General features: G+C 39.2%; 2 protein-coding genes across 5 annotated transcripts; one reads left to right on the top strand and one right to left on the bottom strand.

Annotated features, from left to right (window-relative positions):
- Positions 1-3,391: 3,391 nt before the first annotated feature.
- LOC126784896 (uncharacterized) lies at positions 3,392-5,305 on the bottom strand. The gene has a single exon (XM_050510434.1). The coding sequence runs from the start codon at positions 5,303-5,305 to the stop codon at positions 3,392-3,394; it is 1,914 nt and encodes a 637-aa protein (XP_050366391.1).
- A 2,726-nt stretch (positions 5,306-8,031) lies between these two features.
- LOC126782248 (uncharacterized) lies at positions 8,032-12,049 on the top strand. Of its 4 annotated transcripts, XM_050507460.1 has the most exons (4): positions 8,032-8,477; positions 9,268-9,388; positions 9,579-9,749; positions 10,741-12,049. In XM_050507460.1, exons 2-4 carry the CDS (start codon positions 9,284-9,286, stop codon positions 11,260-11,262), a joined length of 798 nt encoding a protein of 265 aa, XP_050363417.1. In that variant the 5' UTR covers positions 8,032-8,477; positions 9,268-9,283; the 3' UTR covers positions 11,263-12,049. The 4 variants fall into 4 exon arrangements, 3 of the variants coding, with proteins under 3 accessions (XP_050363417.1, XP_050363418.1, XP_050363419.1); XR_007670748.1 differs by having other exon boundaries at positions 8,033-8,477; positions 9,312-9,388; positions 9,579-11,210; XM_050507461.1 differs by lacking the exon at positions 8,032-8,477 and having other exon boundaries at positions 8,581-9,388; positions 10,604-11,210.
- Positions 12,050-16,095: the final 4,046 nt, after the last annotated feature.

Genomic DNA, 16,095 nt, shown 5'->3' on the forward strand with positions numbered 1-16,095 from the left:
CTAAGAGTTTCTGTATGACGCTTGGAGAAACAATGGTATTTTACCACCTAAATATATATTTTGTGTAGTTTAGGGACATATATAAGTCTCTAAACATGAGTGTGTATATAGCTAAAGTGTTTAAGGACACATAAGTGTGTCTTTTTTATATATAGGGACACATGATTTGTGTCAAATATATATTGAGGGACACAAGCTAACATATGTCCCCAAATTCAAAAATATAGGAACACTTGTTTATTTGTCCCTACACTAAATGTCCCCTTAGCCCTAATTTATATTATTGTTTGGCAATGCAGTTTTAGCTTTCTCCTTTTATTTTTTTCATTCAGATATTTAGCGTTTAACTTCTGCTGTTGAGGTCAGAGGTGGGAAGAATGATAAGTTACAGAGCTTCTGATATAATCACTATTCACTGTCTCACTGTCTCACTGATCAATATAATTTGTTCGTCCCTCCGTTCAACAAGAAAGAAAAGAAAACGAAAACTAAAACCTTGATCGTTTTGTCTGCTAGATTGAGAACCATGCATGCATGTTGATATCATATCGATTCATGCCCCGCCACTACAAAAGAACACACAATTTTCGGAGAGAAGTGTTGTTGATAGCAGGCTCAAAATAATTGAGGGATATCGATACTGGATACAAATCTCATTAATGAGAGCTGTGCCAAGATTTCGAATTTTACATCAAAAATGGAAGACTGGACGTTGCTCTGTCATGATCAAATTTAGGAGAGCAAGTTTTGAGAGTGGAATCCATAGTAGATTTGAATATACTCCATACAAGACTGCATGATTCTGTGTTGTATGGTGGTTGCCCAAGGATCATTATGTTTCTTGGTCTTGTTGGTACAAGAAAGAGTTGTTTCTTTCAAACATTAATGGCTTCTGGTAGCACCTGTTCCTTGAGGCTAACGCAAACATGAAAACGAAAACTTTTGATTGCTATCAATAATGAAGAACCTGAAGTAAATCAAATTTGCAATAGCTTGAATAGTGGAATCCGAACTATACAACGCCTCTACATTTCTTTTCTAGTTGTGAGAAAGTGACGCATGGTACATTGGTGCAACAAGCTATGCATTGTATCAACATTAACCTCATTCACAGTTTCACACACAATGCAAGATATCTTTTCATATCTTATTGAAATGTGTCCGTATGTCTTCCGAAATTCCCATTAGGGATAGCAACTCTTGCGACTACTCTATAGACCATGACACACGGTGCTGGAAACAGAAATTAAAGGATACGATCCCCAAATCCGCTTAGACTAAGATGAAAAGGAGAAAACAAAGAAGCTGATCGAGACATCTATCTAGATGAGGTAGCTTGCTAGCGAGTGAGCATGAGAGCATAATGTCACGGACCTAGTCATTCGGTTGCCACATTTGGTCCATGTGGCGCTCCATTGCCTAGGAACCAACCTTATCCAACGGAGCAATGCACTGGTTTCGCCCTACATTGGGCTCATCAAGAGATCGGCTCTAGACCCTGACCAGTTTGTGCAGGGCGGTTTACTCCATTCTTTGACGTTAAGTCTCTGACTAGCGACAAACTCCCCAAACTTAACCGAATTGGCATGTCTGAACCTCTAGGAAGGGCAGCCACATATGCATCCACACTCCCTGATCCTAGAGCAATCCAACATATGCATGAAACTCATATAACCAGCGACACCCACGATAGACACTTCTGAAAAAGGGACATGACATCCTCCCCCACCAAATAAGGTGTACGTCTTCGTACACAACATCCCCACTGTGACACATGTATCCCACATACGCCTATGATGCCTGAGAGACGAAGGGAGTTCCTAAAGATCACCCAACAAACCTTCGCGCCATATCCCTCTTCTGGTTCTCCCCCTGGAAGCACCCTGCCTACTTGAATCCACCGCGGAGCCTCCTGTATCTTGGGGACACGACAGACTTCAATTTGATCCTCCCCTGGAGGTTTGTATGAGCGCTTGGTGACAAAACGACAACGATGTCGGGGCGGCTCTAATACCACTTGTCACGGACCTAGCCTTTCGGCTGCCACACTTGGTCCATGCGGCACTCCATTGCCTAGGAATCAGTCTTATCCAATGAGGCAATGCACTGGTTTCGCCCTACTTTGGGCTCATTAGAGGAATGGCTCCAGACCCTAACTAGTTTGTGTAGGGCAGTTTACTCCATTCTTCGACGTTAAGTCCCTGACTAGCGACAAGCTCCCCAAACTTAACCGGATCGACATGTTTGAACCCCTAGGAATGGCAGCCACATATGCATCCACACTCTCTGATCTGGAGCAATCTCACATATGCATGAAACTCATATAACCAGCGACACCCACGATATACACTTTCAAAAATGGGACGTGACAATAAGCTTTGCTGTAAAAATATATCTCAGTTCTTCTACCAACATCTATAAATGTTGAAATCTACTATAATAAGATATACTTAAGTTTCAAGTTTGAACCCTTCATTCATCCAAATCATATAACTGTAAGCGCCACTACTAGGATTAAGCTAACACATTGTGTTCTTGACTAATGTTAATAAAAAAAAAATCGATGTATTAGTGGGTGATGTCTAAGATCGGAAAAATTAAGACATCGGTTTCTAAGTGATGTAATAAATGACTCTAAACATCAGTTTCTCATAAAAGTCCCAATGTATAAACGGTGGTGTCTGGTGCTAGAGGCCGAGTCGGATCCGGGTTCTGGTCATGACTTCTGGTTCATTGATCCTTTGTTCTTGGGGTCCAAATCGTAGGATGTGGTGCCTTTCCACGTTGGTGGTCTGCTGGTGGTTAGCGGCACAACTATGCATGCTGGTGGGGTGTCCAAATCAATTAAGGCCTATTGGGCCATGAGGAAACCAATCTGGCCTTCTAATGATGGCAGACTTTGCTTTGGCCACGAGCATACTTTGTTCTTGGTCTATAACTGAGCTATAGTGGAGGAGTCTATGCAGACTGTAAAAGAAGATAGTGCGAGGGCTGCGGTATTAGAGAGTACTAGCTAAATTGGCTTGAATGCGTTGGTATAGTGTTAGAAATTTTGGTTGTTTCTTTTTAATGTCTACTTCTAATTTTTCTAGCACTTTATAACTCTAGTACTTCATTGCTTTAGAAGTTGGGTGTACTTTAGGTTTATGAGTCTAGTTGCATAGACTTGATTGTCTGAGTAGATTTCTCTTATTGTCGGCCTTCAGGTGGGTTGTCTCTTGTACTGCTTGCTGAACTTAATATATTATGACCAACGATTCAAAAAAAAAAATCCCAACAGTGCTAACCCAACTTATCTATGTACACCTCACGGGAATGAAGATAACAAAACATTAACACTGCAAGATTTTGATGTTCTCCTAATAAATTGATATTGTACACCTTGATTACATCAATAGAATCCTCTAGAACCTCTGGATTGGTAAAGCTCCAATCTACTCTTGGCTTCTGGTAATAATGGTTCAATTGATGGTTCATTAGCAAGATGAGCCTGTTTTGTTGACCATTCCAACACGATAAGCACTTCTTCCTGAGCAAGTGTCTCACTATCTGGAATATGCAATGCAATGTAACATAAAAGAACTAATGAAGGAATCTGCACCATTTGTTCTCCAAAGTAAACCAGCTGAATTAGATGCCTGGCTCCTCCTGCATCTATAATCGCTTTACAGTGATAGACATGGAGAAAATTCTCGGTACATGCAAACTTGTTGAGTGCGTTCACAGCCTCATAAGAAACCTCAGGTTCTCTTTCGTCAAGCAGCTTCACCAATGGCTCGATTAACCTTGTTTCTGTTGCTCGAAAAGTCCTTGCCAAGTTTCCAACAGACTGTATACACGGTATAAGAAGCTCATCATCCGCCTTTTCTATGATTCTCAACAATTGTTCCAGCACAGCCTTGGCAGCAGGGGAAGTAGGTTTGAAGGCATTGCGCCTCAAGTCAGAATTCTTCTCCGCCACCGCGGTGATTTCCATCAATGCATAAGCCGAGTACCTCTTAACATCTTCAGGACCCTTTTCTATCAAAACTGCAAAACACAAAAGCGCCCTTGACTCAGTGATGCTATGACACACAGTGACATTCCCTTTAGCGAGCTTCCAAAGCGCCCTTGCTGCCATTGCCTTCATCTCAGCCTTAGTTGCCGGGTCTTCGTACTCCCTCCCCTTAAGGCTAGCTCCAGACAGCTGGTGGTTCGACTTTGCATTCCCGTGCGCATTAGGATGATGGTGATGATTGTGACCTGCTCCACTTGCAGCATTATGTGCCTTATTCTTTGCCATAGTCTGCACCAAATTGTGCATTGACTGATGATTCCCTGACGCAGGATGCGCAACTTGACTGGAAGAATTATGCTCAACCATATCAGGCCTATTGCTATTATTCGCCATCACAATCGAATGTAGCGACATGCTCTGCTTAGTGATTGCATACTTGCTATGTTCCTGGATGGTCTCAAACGCAAGATGACTAACCAGCATCCTTATCACATTGTTCTGCGCAAACGGGTCCTGGCATTTGGGATGGTGCTCGGCTAGCTCCGAAACCGCCCAGGCCACAACTGCCTGAATCTTCATGTGACCGTCCTTAAGTATTTTCGCAAACACCGGGCAAACCCCAGAGTTCACAATCTGCTCCACACTCTCAGAATCCCGGCCTAATAACCCTATCGCCCGCGCAGCACTTTCTTGGCCCTCCTTGTTTCCTCCTTCCTTTACTACCCTCAACAGCGGTGGCACCCCACCCTCTTCTATGATGAGCTTTCCGTATCTGTCATTGTCTCTGGCCAATGAGACCAGAGAAACTGCCGCATCTGATCGCTCCTCCAACGAGCCGGTGTAGAGCTTAGCTACTTGCTCCCAAATGAGGCAAAGAATAGGCTCGTTGGCTGCGATCGGAGGCAGGCCAAGGTACTCGTCGTCTCGGTCGTCGGAGGGGGCCGAGACGCGGAGCAGCCACGACACGTCGCCAATGGAATTCTCTAGCTGCAGCGAGGTTTTGCGGAAGGCCGTGGCGGGGATGATGGTGAAGAGGCGCTTCATGATGCCGTTAGCGCGGCACTTGATGACGAGAGAGAGGGCCTTGTCGAGGACTTGCTCGGTGTCGTCGATGATGCGACGTGTAGGACGCTCGTATAGGTCGTTGCTGGCACGCGCGGCCTGGCGGAGGAGGCCGGCGAGCTTCTCGGTTTTGGCTTTGAGCTCCATGCAGTCTTGACGGAAAGATTGTGCCTCGTCGGCGGCTTTGGTGACGTGATCGGCCAGCTGGATCGGCCGGGCCAGGATCTCCTTCACAATTGCCGCCATTGACGCCGAAAAAGAAAAGCTTCAAAACCGGATTATACACCTTCAAACGAAACGAATCCGCATTGGAAAATGGAGATGAGGTTTCTGTTATATCAAGAAATGTGATGACCGATTCATACAGGGTCACATTTGCATTGGTGTTCCACGTAACAATGGCAACAGGCCAACGGCGTAGTATGCATATCCTTTCGTTTACGGATGTGTGTGTCTGCCTTCGAATGTGCTTGAGGGTGGTGGTTGTGGCACAAGTAGTGGCTGTGATGGGTGGCGCCGCCGACAGAGGGAGGATCGGAGGAGTTATCGAGTATGGCCAAACGGGTTTTTCTCTTCCACTTTCATGGAAAAATTAAATCCAGCTTGTTTACGTTATATATAGCAAATCGATTGACTGGTGTATAGTAACTTGTAATTTAAACTGCATGAGAAAATAGCATGAATAAGAGGCCGTACTTGTAAATGGTGTAATATGTGTAATATTGTCGACTACCTCATTTACATGTAAATTGATGCATGATGAAGGACATCATTTCAAAACTGACAGCAATTGAAAACATCATTAAAAAATTATGTGAAATATTTTGCCTTTAAATCTCCTTATCGACCAGGCCATTTATGAAGGCTTGTTTTCTTTTCTTAGAAGTATCATCATGATATGTAAAAGAAGGCTATTCGATTCAAACGACACTATCATGAAAGACTTTTCGAGACGTCTTACTACAGAACAGCCAAAGTACGTACCTGTTGTTACAGTTTAACTATTCAATGTAGTTATATGTAATTATGCTATATATATATATATATATATAATTAGTCGATGGCTCGATGCTTCTTTCCGGTTCGATCTTCCTGGTTTTTTTTTTGGAATTGAAAGATCAAATTACATATTATTACGGGAGCTAAATTCGGGAATCGAATTTCTTGTAGTCTTGTATTCCGGTGTCAGTTCAGTGGGTTCTACACACAATACAAATCAAAGTCAAAGGATCAGCGGTGCGCCGACTTTGACCTTCCAAAACTTAAATCTATCCGGTACATAATTAAGTTCGAGAGTTAAAGATTTAGGAATACGTTACCTCTTTTAGATGGTTTAGGCGGCCTATTTATAGTTTCATCAGGGAATGTGTATGACTATTCTCTCGATGTGAGAATGTACGCCAATACATTGTGTCTATCCCTGAAGACGAGCCACCGTGGATGGCGTTAATGGCGATATCCGAGCAAACAGAGGGGTTACCGGGCCGACTTGCCTGCCTGCTGGGCCTTCCAGGTCTCCGGCGACCAGAATAAAAGGAGATTAAGCCGAGATCACCCCATTCAGGGGTGGTGTTAACATATATTATGTTGATCTTTGATCTGTATTACTGTATATAATTATACATACACAAAACCATTGAGCAAATTTAATCTTCCCCAAATAAAAACCACAAGAATCTATCTCAGCAGACTATACAAATCAATTGACGATATCTCTTGGTGATAATATGTGGGAAGAAATTCAAGAATATACGTATCTAGCACAGGATCACGGGTAGGCCTCCATGATATTCCATGATTCACCATCTTGAAAATGTTGCGTACTTGCGGGCTGGAGCTGCGAATCGAATATGGGCATGAATAATTGGATAGTTGAATTGGTACAAATCGTATCTGCTTTTTTAGGGTTTGTGTATGGTTTCCCTATTCTACACATGAAATCCATGGATCGCGCCGTGAAGGTTCCGAATGAAACAGGCCAAGGTAAGCTTGATATTGATGGGGTGGTCGTCATGGATTCTTCGATCGATTTTTCAAATTTCTGTGTACTGGTTACTATGCCCAGATTCCAGAAGGGTAAACATGATGTTACTCAACCGACCTGTCAATCATGTACAATATTCCAAAAGTAATTTAATGTAAATAGTGGCTCTCAATATTTGTCATCATGATCCATTGTCTCGTCTAGGATTCGATCAATAGATCGAAGGAAGTTTTCTTCGTTTCCTGAATTATTGATTTGTATATTCTGGAACGAGAAATTCTAACTTGGTTTCTGTGGTCTGTGGAATCGGTCTTCCTCTCTGGGATCAATTTCTCTGTAGACTAGATCACTCTTTGAGTTTTTGATGGAAACTTGAATATAACCCCAAGTCGGCGTAATTGCATTGGCTGCATGATCAATACCCAAACTTGCAAACAAGAAAAATTGATCTAATTGCCACGACCCAAATCGAGGAGGCAAAAATTGCGGACCAGGGGGATCGATCATTAAGGAGAAAACCATATAATTTTTTTTTTGAGTTCTTGAGATAGGGAAATATGACAATCACATAAAGTTAGAGATTTTTAGTAAAATTAAGGAGGTTTAATTGACTAAATTTTTTAGCCACGATAAAATATTTGAGCATGATACAAAATAAAAGGGAGGTCTATGTACTAAAAAAATGGAGACGCCGCCAACGAGGTTTGGCTCAGTTGGCAAGGGCAGATTAGAGGTGTATCACACAGACATGTTCGATCCTCACTGCCAGCATGTCTCGTTGGCTTGCGATATGTAAATTCTTCTACAGAAATCTATACCTAATGGTTTTGTGACATGTACGTATCTATCGTAAATCCTTCAAAATTGAAGTTATGAGTATGTCAACGTAACCAACGTCTCACCGAAACTTTTTGTAACAAACAAAATAAAAAAGATGGAGACGCCAAACCCTAATCGAAGCCAGCGAGCGATGGACCCTTGTTTCACAGGCAAGAGGCCGCATCCCGCATCCTCCTCACAGACGGATCTGAACTGTGCGGAGCTTATTCCCTCCACGGCCCGCGAACCCTCCCTCACACACACATTTTACAGCGCGTTAATCGCACGAATAATACGGTTACCGAAAACACGCCGACGCGCCTCACAAATTACCCCTCTTCTTTCCTTTCTCCAAAAATTTCTTATCCATCTTCCAAATCCTCGTTGCCCAGAATCCCTTGATTCACATCAAACTCCTCCATCCCCCTAAATCTCTGCCAACCCCTTCAATTTCCCTATTAATTCTCGAATTTCCGGACGCTAAGGCCTCACCAAATCTGAGGAGGAGTGGTGGGAGTGGGAGGAAGAGGAGGGAAGGGTTTGAGGGTTATGGTGGGTACAGACGTCGGCCGGGGTCTGCACCCGATCCAAAGTCGGGTTTTTTTCTGGCTTAAGGTTAGTGTTTGTTTCTGTGTGGGTGATAATATGATGGATTGTTGTTGGTTAGCAATTGAAATTGGGGATACAGTTCTTATTTGCTGATTGATATGAGTTTGCTTGCCTGTTTTCAACTTTAGAGTTGATAACCTGATAATTGATGATAATATAGCAATTGAATTGGGATCAAGTTTGTTTTCTAGATCATATGTTAGTTCGATTGATGGTAATTACCGACGCTCTAGAGTTGATCATGCAATAGATTTATGTAAGAGAAACATTGAATTGGGAAGAAATTTGTTTTGTAAAACATGTTGTAAGACTCATGCCAGAAACATGTTATAAGACTTGTGCTGGAAACATTTTAAATTGGGAAGGTGGTGGATTGATGTTAGTATTGCATTTGAGTTGGGAAGATACTTGTCTTTTGAATCATTTGCAGATTTCGATAAGATTGATATGAATTAATCAACAGGTTGGCATTTTCAAGTGTTTATCATGAAATCTGAGGTCTATTACTTTAGTCAATTTGTTGTGAAATCTTTTTTCAACTCCTGACTTTGGTGGTGACAGTAGTTGTGGAACTTAGCATGCTATATATTGAACACTTTTTTTTCCGGAACCAGGCTAGCATGGTAGTGAGATCTGCTAGGTTCATGTAAAAAAAAATTCAGCTAGGTCATTGTTAAATATCAATGATACTCTGGTAGCGTGGAGTCTGTAACAACTATTGATTCATGTTCATTTGATATTATTTTTTACCATGGTTAATGAAGGTCTTCTAACTCATTACTAAACTTTTTGACAGAGCTTTGCTTAGAAGTATGGGTGAGATATTGTTCTCATGTGCAGGTAATAGAAGGGCGGTGATTGCAACTTTGAGTGTTATCGGAGATGACGTTGCAAGGTTTGAAGGCAGCAAGGATGTAGTAAGTGGCGGTTGATGACGGACATGCTTTGATATTTTTTTTTTGGCAAAGCATGTTTATATGTTGTGTACATGTAAATCCTCCATATGAATATCTGTTGTATACTTGTATATATTTCACTTTAAAATCTATTTACCTGAATAGTTGCTTGCACTTATTACTGACTACCAATATAAATTTCATTCTGCAGTTAATAGCAAAGTCTATTGAATCAGCTACTGACTTGCATAAAGGGCTAAGAGTTAAGACATACAAAACCAAAGAAAGTGCATTTCAGGGGCTAGAAGCAGTGATCTATGTTTTCCGAAGTCGTATGGAAGCATTGCTGTTCCTTATTTCTGCTTTGCTTTCGCGAGGATTGGTATGCATGATAGCTTAAAATCTATGTTGTAGTTGTATACCTTCCTCAGTATACCGCTGTTATGTTTACATTTGTTGTTTGGAAATGCAGTTTATATATTGTGTGGCTATCCTACTGTGAGTCAAACATAGTCCTACTAAACAAAAGATGAGAATAAACCGTGAAAATAGTGTGTAGTCAAACTACTATGAGGACCATTAGGATTATATTTCTAAATTTTGAGTAAATTTTTGGTGCATATCTTAGAGAAAAATCAGTCTCAGAATATACAACTACTGCTTGGTGAATCATGGAATCACACTACCCTGTGTCTGGGCCCTAGGTTGATTTTTTTTTTTCTGAAAACACTATCCCATGAATGGATGTGTCGTATTCAGCATCTCTTAGGACATAGTGCTGAATCTCTAATGTGTTCAAAGTTACTTAAGGCAAGTAGTAAGAAGTGTAATCCCTCTAAGGTGTGTTAGTGTCCTGAATTTTTTCAATGAAGATTGACTATTTCATGTATAATTAATAATCAAGTTTGAAGCAGGTGAAATTATTGACATGCTTCTGAAAGCCTTCCCTATTATTTCCTATTTTCCATGTAAGCTCGTAACCTTTCTGAAAGTTAAGTAGTTGTTGCATGAGAATGATAGGCTGTTTTGCTTACAGTCAGTTGTACCTACGGGTCTTTCGGGTTTTTGTTTTTCAATTTTTTGAGGTCCACAGATCTAGTGAGATGAATTGGCTCATTCTCCCAGCTCCAAATGCATTTTTGGTTTCTTGAATTATTTTTGGTTTCTTGAATTTTTCCTCCTTGATGCTCCTATTGTTAATGTGTTAGAGTTTCTTTTTTATATGACTTAATCCAGGCTGACAGGGATGATCCGACCCTTCCTCTTGTCACTGCTTCATTTGACCCAGTAGTTGGGTACTTGATCCATTTGTGGTTCATCCTAATGAACTTTGTGATTTGATTTTATTGTGTATTTTGTATGTGACGGAACAGGCAATTGTGAATTTACTGCTCTGCAGGCAGGCTGTCCGAAATGTCTTTGTTGGAAATATGGATCTGGGTTGTGGCATGTCCTTAAAGGGGATATCGAAAACAGTTGAAGTTGGATTCCTCACGTTGTTGGAGTCATTAAATTTCTGCAAGGTTGGCTATCACCTGAAATTCCTCAGATGGCCAAACTGGGTAGTGGGAAGTGAGTCTCATTATACAAAGTGCATGATAACGTGGTGCATGATGAATAATTGTGTTTTATTGAATAATATGAGGGCTTATATATATGCATTATATAACTGTAAGATTCGGAGTCTTAATCTATTACAGAGATACGAATTTATCTCTAACAGGAAACCTAATAGGACTAAGACACACATGATAGAATATAAATTCTCTCGGAACACTATTATGATTATCTTTGTAAATTTTTATTTTTATTTTATATCAACCCTAAATGCAAATGTTGTGCGGCTGTGTGCCATTGTCGCCGTTGTTGCATCTGGTTTGTCATCAATGAATTAGTTTACACATTGCATGATATGACATTTGAATCATCCATTTAATTAGATAACGAAACTAGGTTATTAACAACTACTACTAACATTTGCATCTGGTTTCTCTGTTGGATTGGTTTCAAATCATTCTGAGAGAAATTGCAACGTAAGTACGTATCTTATCATGTTTTGACTTCATCTCATTGTGGTCACTGAATATATATGCCAACAATTATGTCATATGATCAAATATACATACATTCTAGAACAGTGTAAAGTTCGGACAAAAAAATGTTATACTTTGAGTAGATTGTTGCGGTTTCAAATCATTATAAAGGGAGCGGAAACTTCTGAAAACGACTGAAATTGCTAATAATTTGAGTAGAATAGATGCATTTCCAATGGTTGCAGACTTATATTTTTCAGTGCACAGAAAATAGGAATCCTCTATCCCCTATTTCCTTTAAAATAGAGGCCAGGTACAAAAAACAGGAGACTACATACAATATATCAGAAACATATATTGGTTAGAAAAAGTTTGAATCTTGCAGTGGGTAAAAATTTCAGAAACATAATCAGAGGGAGACTGGAAGGAGGTCATCAATGCCTTTGATAATCCCACTTGGAATTGGGTTCATCGTTATGCAAATAGCTTGGCGGATGCTGCTGTTAAGCTCGCATATTCGAAGTTGTGCTCTTTTGATTTGGATGTTTTTCTCCCAACTTTTCTCATGAACATTCCGTTGGCGGATGGCCTTCCTAGATCTCCTTAAACTTTGTTTTTTTTTATTAGTAGTTTTATTCTTTTGTTGTTACTTGCTGTGTTTTCTTTCTTTCTTTTCGGCTGTAGCTTTGCTTGTTTCTTCGGTGGCCCTTGTGCCTTTTTTAATTGAATTACCATTTGGACCCAAAAAAAAAAAATACATACAATATATCATGCAGTTACATATATGGCTACCAGACTGGTCAGTTTCCCAGTTTCGGTAAGCACTTGCTGGCGCTGATGCGGAGGAAAACGAAGATGAAGACCTGAAAGACTGAGCACATCGGTAAAGATCCCTATCATAGTTCGCTCGTTTGTCAGGGTCTGATAAGGTTGCATAAGCTGCATGAATCTTCATGAATTCAGTAGCAGAGGTTTGTTTTTGGTTCAGTGCCACAACATCTGGGTGACACCTTCTGGCTAGTCTTCTATAAGCTGCTTTGATCTCATGACCACTTGCACTCATTGGAAGGCCAAGAACTTCGTACAGTGATATTATTGGACTAGCTGCAGTAGCCATTCCAAGTCTCTTACTTGACGCAGCTGAATTTGAAAGCAATTTGAGGAATAGGGAAGATAGATGGTATTGGAGTGGAAGTGTTTGATATTGAGTTGAACAATATTGGAAGAGTCTGTGAGTTTATATAGAGGTAGGGAAAAATTGAAAGTAGGTGATATTTGTCAATAACTCAATAATTTGTTGGCCAATTGCCAGTGAAGGGGTATATAAGGCTTACCGAAAGATAAACAATAAAATGTATCACGAAATTTTTTGAAATGAGAAAATATTAATTAAAACTGATTGTCGGATGTAACATCAAACCCGATTTGAGAATACAAGAAAGATTTGTGAATTCGCATAATAAACCTAACTAAATGTATCATAAATTTCGACCTACAAACTTATAATTTTTCTGTCATTTGTGTTATTTACGATGAATGAAATATGTTCTTGCTATGATTTTGACATGGATTTCGCCTTATCCATATAGGATACAGTGTAATCCGATGACTCATCTAGCTGTTCTTAAGGATAAGAGCTAAGACCTTTCAATAACATTTTACACTGCTTATATGGATAAAACTGAGCCCACATCTCCCTCAGTACACTTGTACAGAGACCACTGCTGTGTTTCCAATTTCATTGGTCCCTTTCGGCCCTCCCTCTCCTTTCTTCACCATGATTGCAGAAAAATTTGTCTGCTTGGATTGAGCATATTTCTGAGAGAACATTTGCAATATATATGAACTTTGGGTTAATACAATATTAAATTTCCTACTTGATTTTATTTAACTTCTAAGTAGATCTTTGTGGAATGTGTTGGGAGTTTATTAAGACTTTTACTTAAACTAGCTGCAGTGTATGCAGAGGGTATCATACTTCTGGTGTTGTGTTTTTTCTTCTTGCTTCTGAAGAATTTTGGCTCATTTGAATTGTAACGTGGTTTTCTGACACACGTACACAAACAAAAGGGAGAGTTGGATATTAGGCTTGAAAGGCCTCCAAACTATATTGAAGTGATCGGTGATAGTTCAAGTGGTTGGATAATTAGTTTGAAAACTTTTCAAAAAATTCTTTGATATTAGTTTGTAGGTTAAAAGAGGATCTTTATGACCCACGGAGTTTGGTCTAGTGGTGAAAAACATAATAGGCTTGCTTGTTGGGCAAACGCTGCTGAAATACTCTCGGTAATAAGGAGATCTCATGTTCGATTATCGCAAGTGAAAAACACCTTATGGGGAGGGGTTTTTTTTCACCTTGATATGCTTTAGGCCCCGGAGTGGTTGTCTACCAATCTACTATTTTTTTGTAACAAAAAAAGGCCAAATTGTCAAAATACACCCCAAATTTGGCTAAAATTGTCAATTTGCACCACAAACTTGTATTTGAGTCAATTTATCTCCTAACTTGGTAAAAATTGCCGATTTGCGCCCCATCCGTTAAATTTAACTGTTTTCATCCAATTTTGCATCAAATGTCATGCACATGAGGGGTAATGTTGTCATTATATATATATATATATATATATATTTCTTAAAAACAAATACAAATATTCTTTAAAAGGAGGATTATTTTTAATCAAATTATTTATTTACATCTTTTTTCTACATACTTAACCCTACTTCGAATTATATATTCAACATACTCACTCATTGAAATATAGTGTGTTGTGTATATATATATACACATATATATATGTACACATTGTTGGAGAAGGAACAAAACGAGAATAATAACGACGTAATGGAACCAAACGTAACCATTTAATTATTGATAATGAGGCATATATATAGGCATTACATAACTACAATCTCGTAGGATTCGGAGTCCTAATCTATTACAGAGATGCAAATCTATCTCTAACAGGAAACCTAATAAGGCTAAGACACACACAATGGTAGAATAGTAATTCTCCCATAACACACATTTATTTTTAATTTTCAATGTATTTATTTATATTTTTCTAATATCTTTTAACATACTATATCACGTAAAATAATAAATATATAAATCAATAACATGTTTCGAAAAAAAAAATTGTAACAAGTGTTCATCTTAAGTAATTTTAATAATTTATTTCATTATTAAATATGAATAAATATATAATGATAATATTGCCTCTCAAATGCATGACATGTGACTTAAAATTGTATGGAAAATATTAAATTTAACGGATAAGGTGCAAATCGGTAATTTTTACCAAGTTTAAGAGGTAAATTGACTCAAATGCAAATTCAGGGTGCAAATTGACAATTATGACCAAATTTAGAGGGCAAATCGGCCTTTTTGCAAAAAAAAAAGAACCTTTATGCGTTTAGCGAAAATTATTCCCTCCATGGTTGTGGAGGGACACGACAGGTAAAAAAGCCATGTGACAGTTGTTGGTTGGTTGACTTAGTTTAGTTAAAACCAGTAATACATATATATATATATATATATATATATATATATCTCTATTCCAACACATACCGCAAGCAACATACCCTCGTCGTGCGCCGCCGCCGTCCGAAAACCAATGGCCTTGGGACTACCCAAAAATTGTTCCTCTCTTCACCCTCTACAAAATCCACAAATTGCATGTGGGTTTGAGCCTTTTATCTACCAAATCGAAAATTGTTCCTCGCTTGGTTGTTCTATGTTTCGCGTAGATCGAATTGGGGTTTGATTTGTCGGCAAAGTTTGTTTGTTCTCCAATTGAGAAGATCATATCAAATTGGAGTAGATTGTGAGACGAGATGAAGGGGGCGGCGGGGTTTGGGTGCAGAAAGGAGAAGATTGTGTTTGGAGTTGCATGCTGCCGCTGCCACCATCTTAATGTCGTTCATCTCCGGTCTCGTCTTCGCTGTCGTCCTTTTAGTCTTCGTCTTTTTGGAGTTTCAGGTTCTATTTGGATTTTGGGATTCTAGGCAACGAGGGTTCTGGCAATATTTGGATTTTGAGAGAAAGGAGATTGTGAGATTTCGTGCGAAACAAACGCGGTAAAATATGTATGTGAACCCTCACGGGCGTGGAGGGAATAAGCTCCGTGCATTTAGTTGAAATCTGATTCACAAATTAAAATATGCATTTTCGTACGAGCAACTCAAAAAGTCTAAAATATTATCTTTTTAAATATTCCAGTAGCTAGTTGCCTTAGAACGTGCGAATTACCTATCTTCAAATCATTCTTCTTGATTGTTTGCCGCTTCCTTGCCTTTATATTTTTCTGATTTAATTTACCACATCCTTGTTCCGATTCGGTTTTTAGTATTTTAGGCTATTTTTATTTTCCTTTTAAAATTTTATTATTTAGGTTTCTTTGTTTCATTTTTAATTTGGATTCTTTAAGTTTCAATGTTAGATTATGACTTTGATTTTATTTAGGTTATTGATGTATATATAAGTATCATCTTTCTTTGTATTGAGATAACTTTTATATCAATAAACTTTTGAGTTTTCTCAATTATTCTAGTGGATTCCCGGGTTAGTTCCGCTGCATCACAAACAACCAAAATATGACTAGTAGATCTGCTCGAGTCTTCACCACAGATTCATTGACATTCTTCTCTTCTTCTTCAGTATAGGTCATACTGTTGGTCTGAATAACAATAACGAGC

This window comes from Argentina anserina, chromosome 2 (assembly GCF_933775445.1).
Source record: "Argentina anserina chromosome 2, drPotAnse1.1, whole genome shotgun sequence".
In the NCBI taxonomy this organism is placed as follows: Eukaryota; Viridiplantae; Streptophyta; class Magnoliopsida; order Rosales; family Rosaceae; genus Argentina; species Argentina anserina.

Bases quoted from the DNA above. Each gene is read 5' to 3' on its own strand.
- LOC126784896 (XM_050510434.1), bottom strand. From the start codon at position 5,305: ATGGCGGCAATTGTGAAGGAGATCCTGGCCCGGCCGATCCAGCTGGCC.
- LOC126782248 (XM_050507460.1), top strand. From the start codon at position 9,284: ATGGGTGAGATATTGTTCTCATGTGCAGGTAATAGAAGGGCGGTGATT. The intron at 9,389-9,578 runs GTAAGTGGCGGT...TTCATTCTGCAG, and splicing joins TTGAAGGCAGCAAGGATGTA to TTAATAGCAAAGTCTATTGA. The intron at 9,750-10,740 runs GTATGCATGATA...GTGACGGAACAG, and splicing joins CTTTGCTTTCGCGAGGATTG to GCAATTGTGAATTTACTGCT.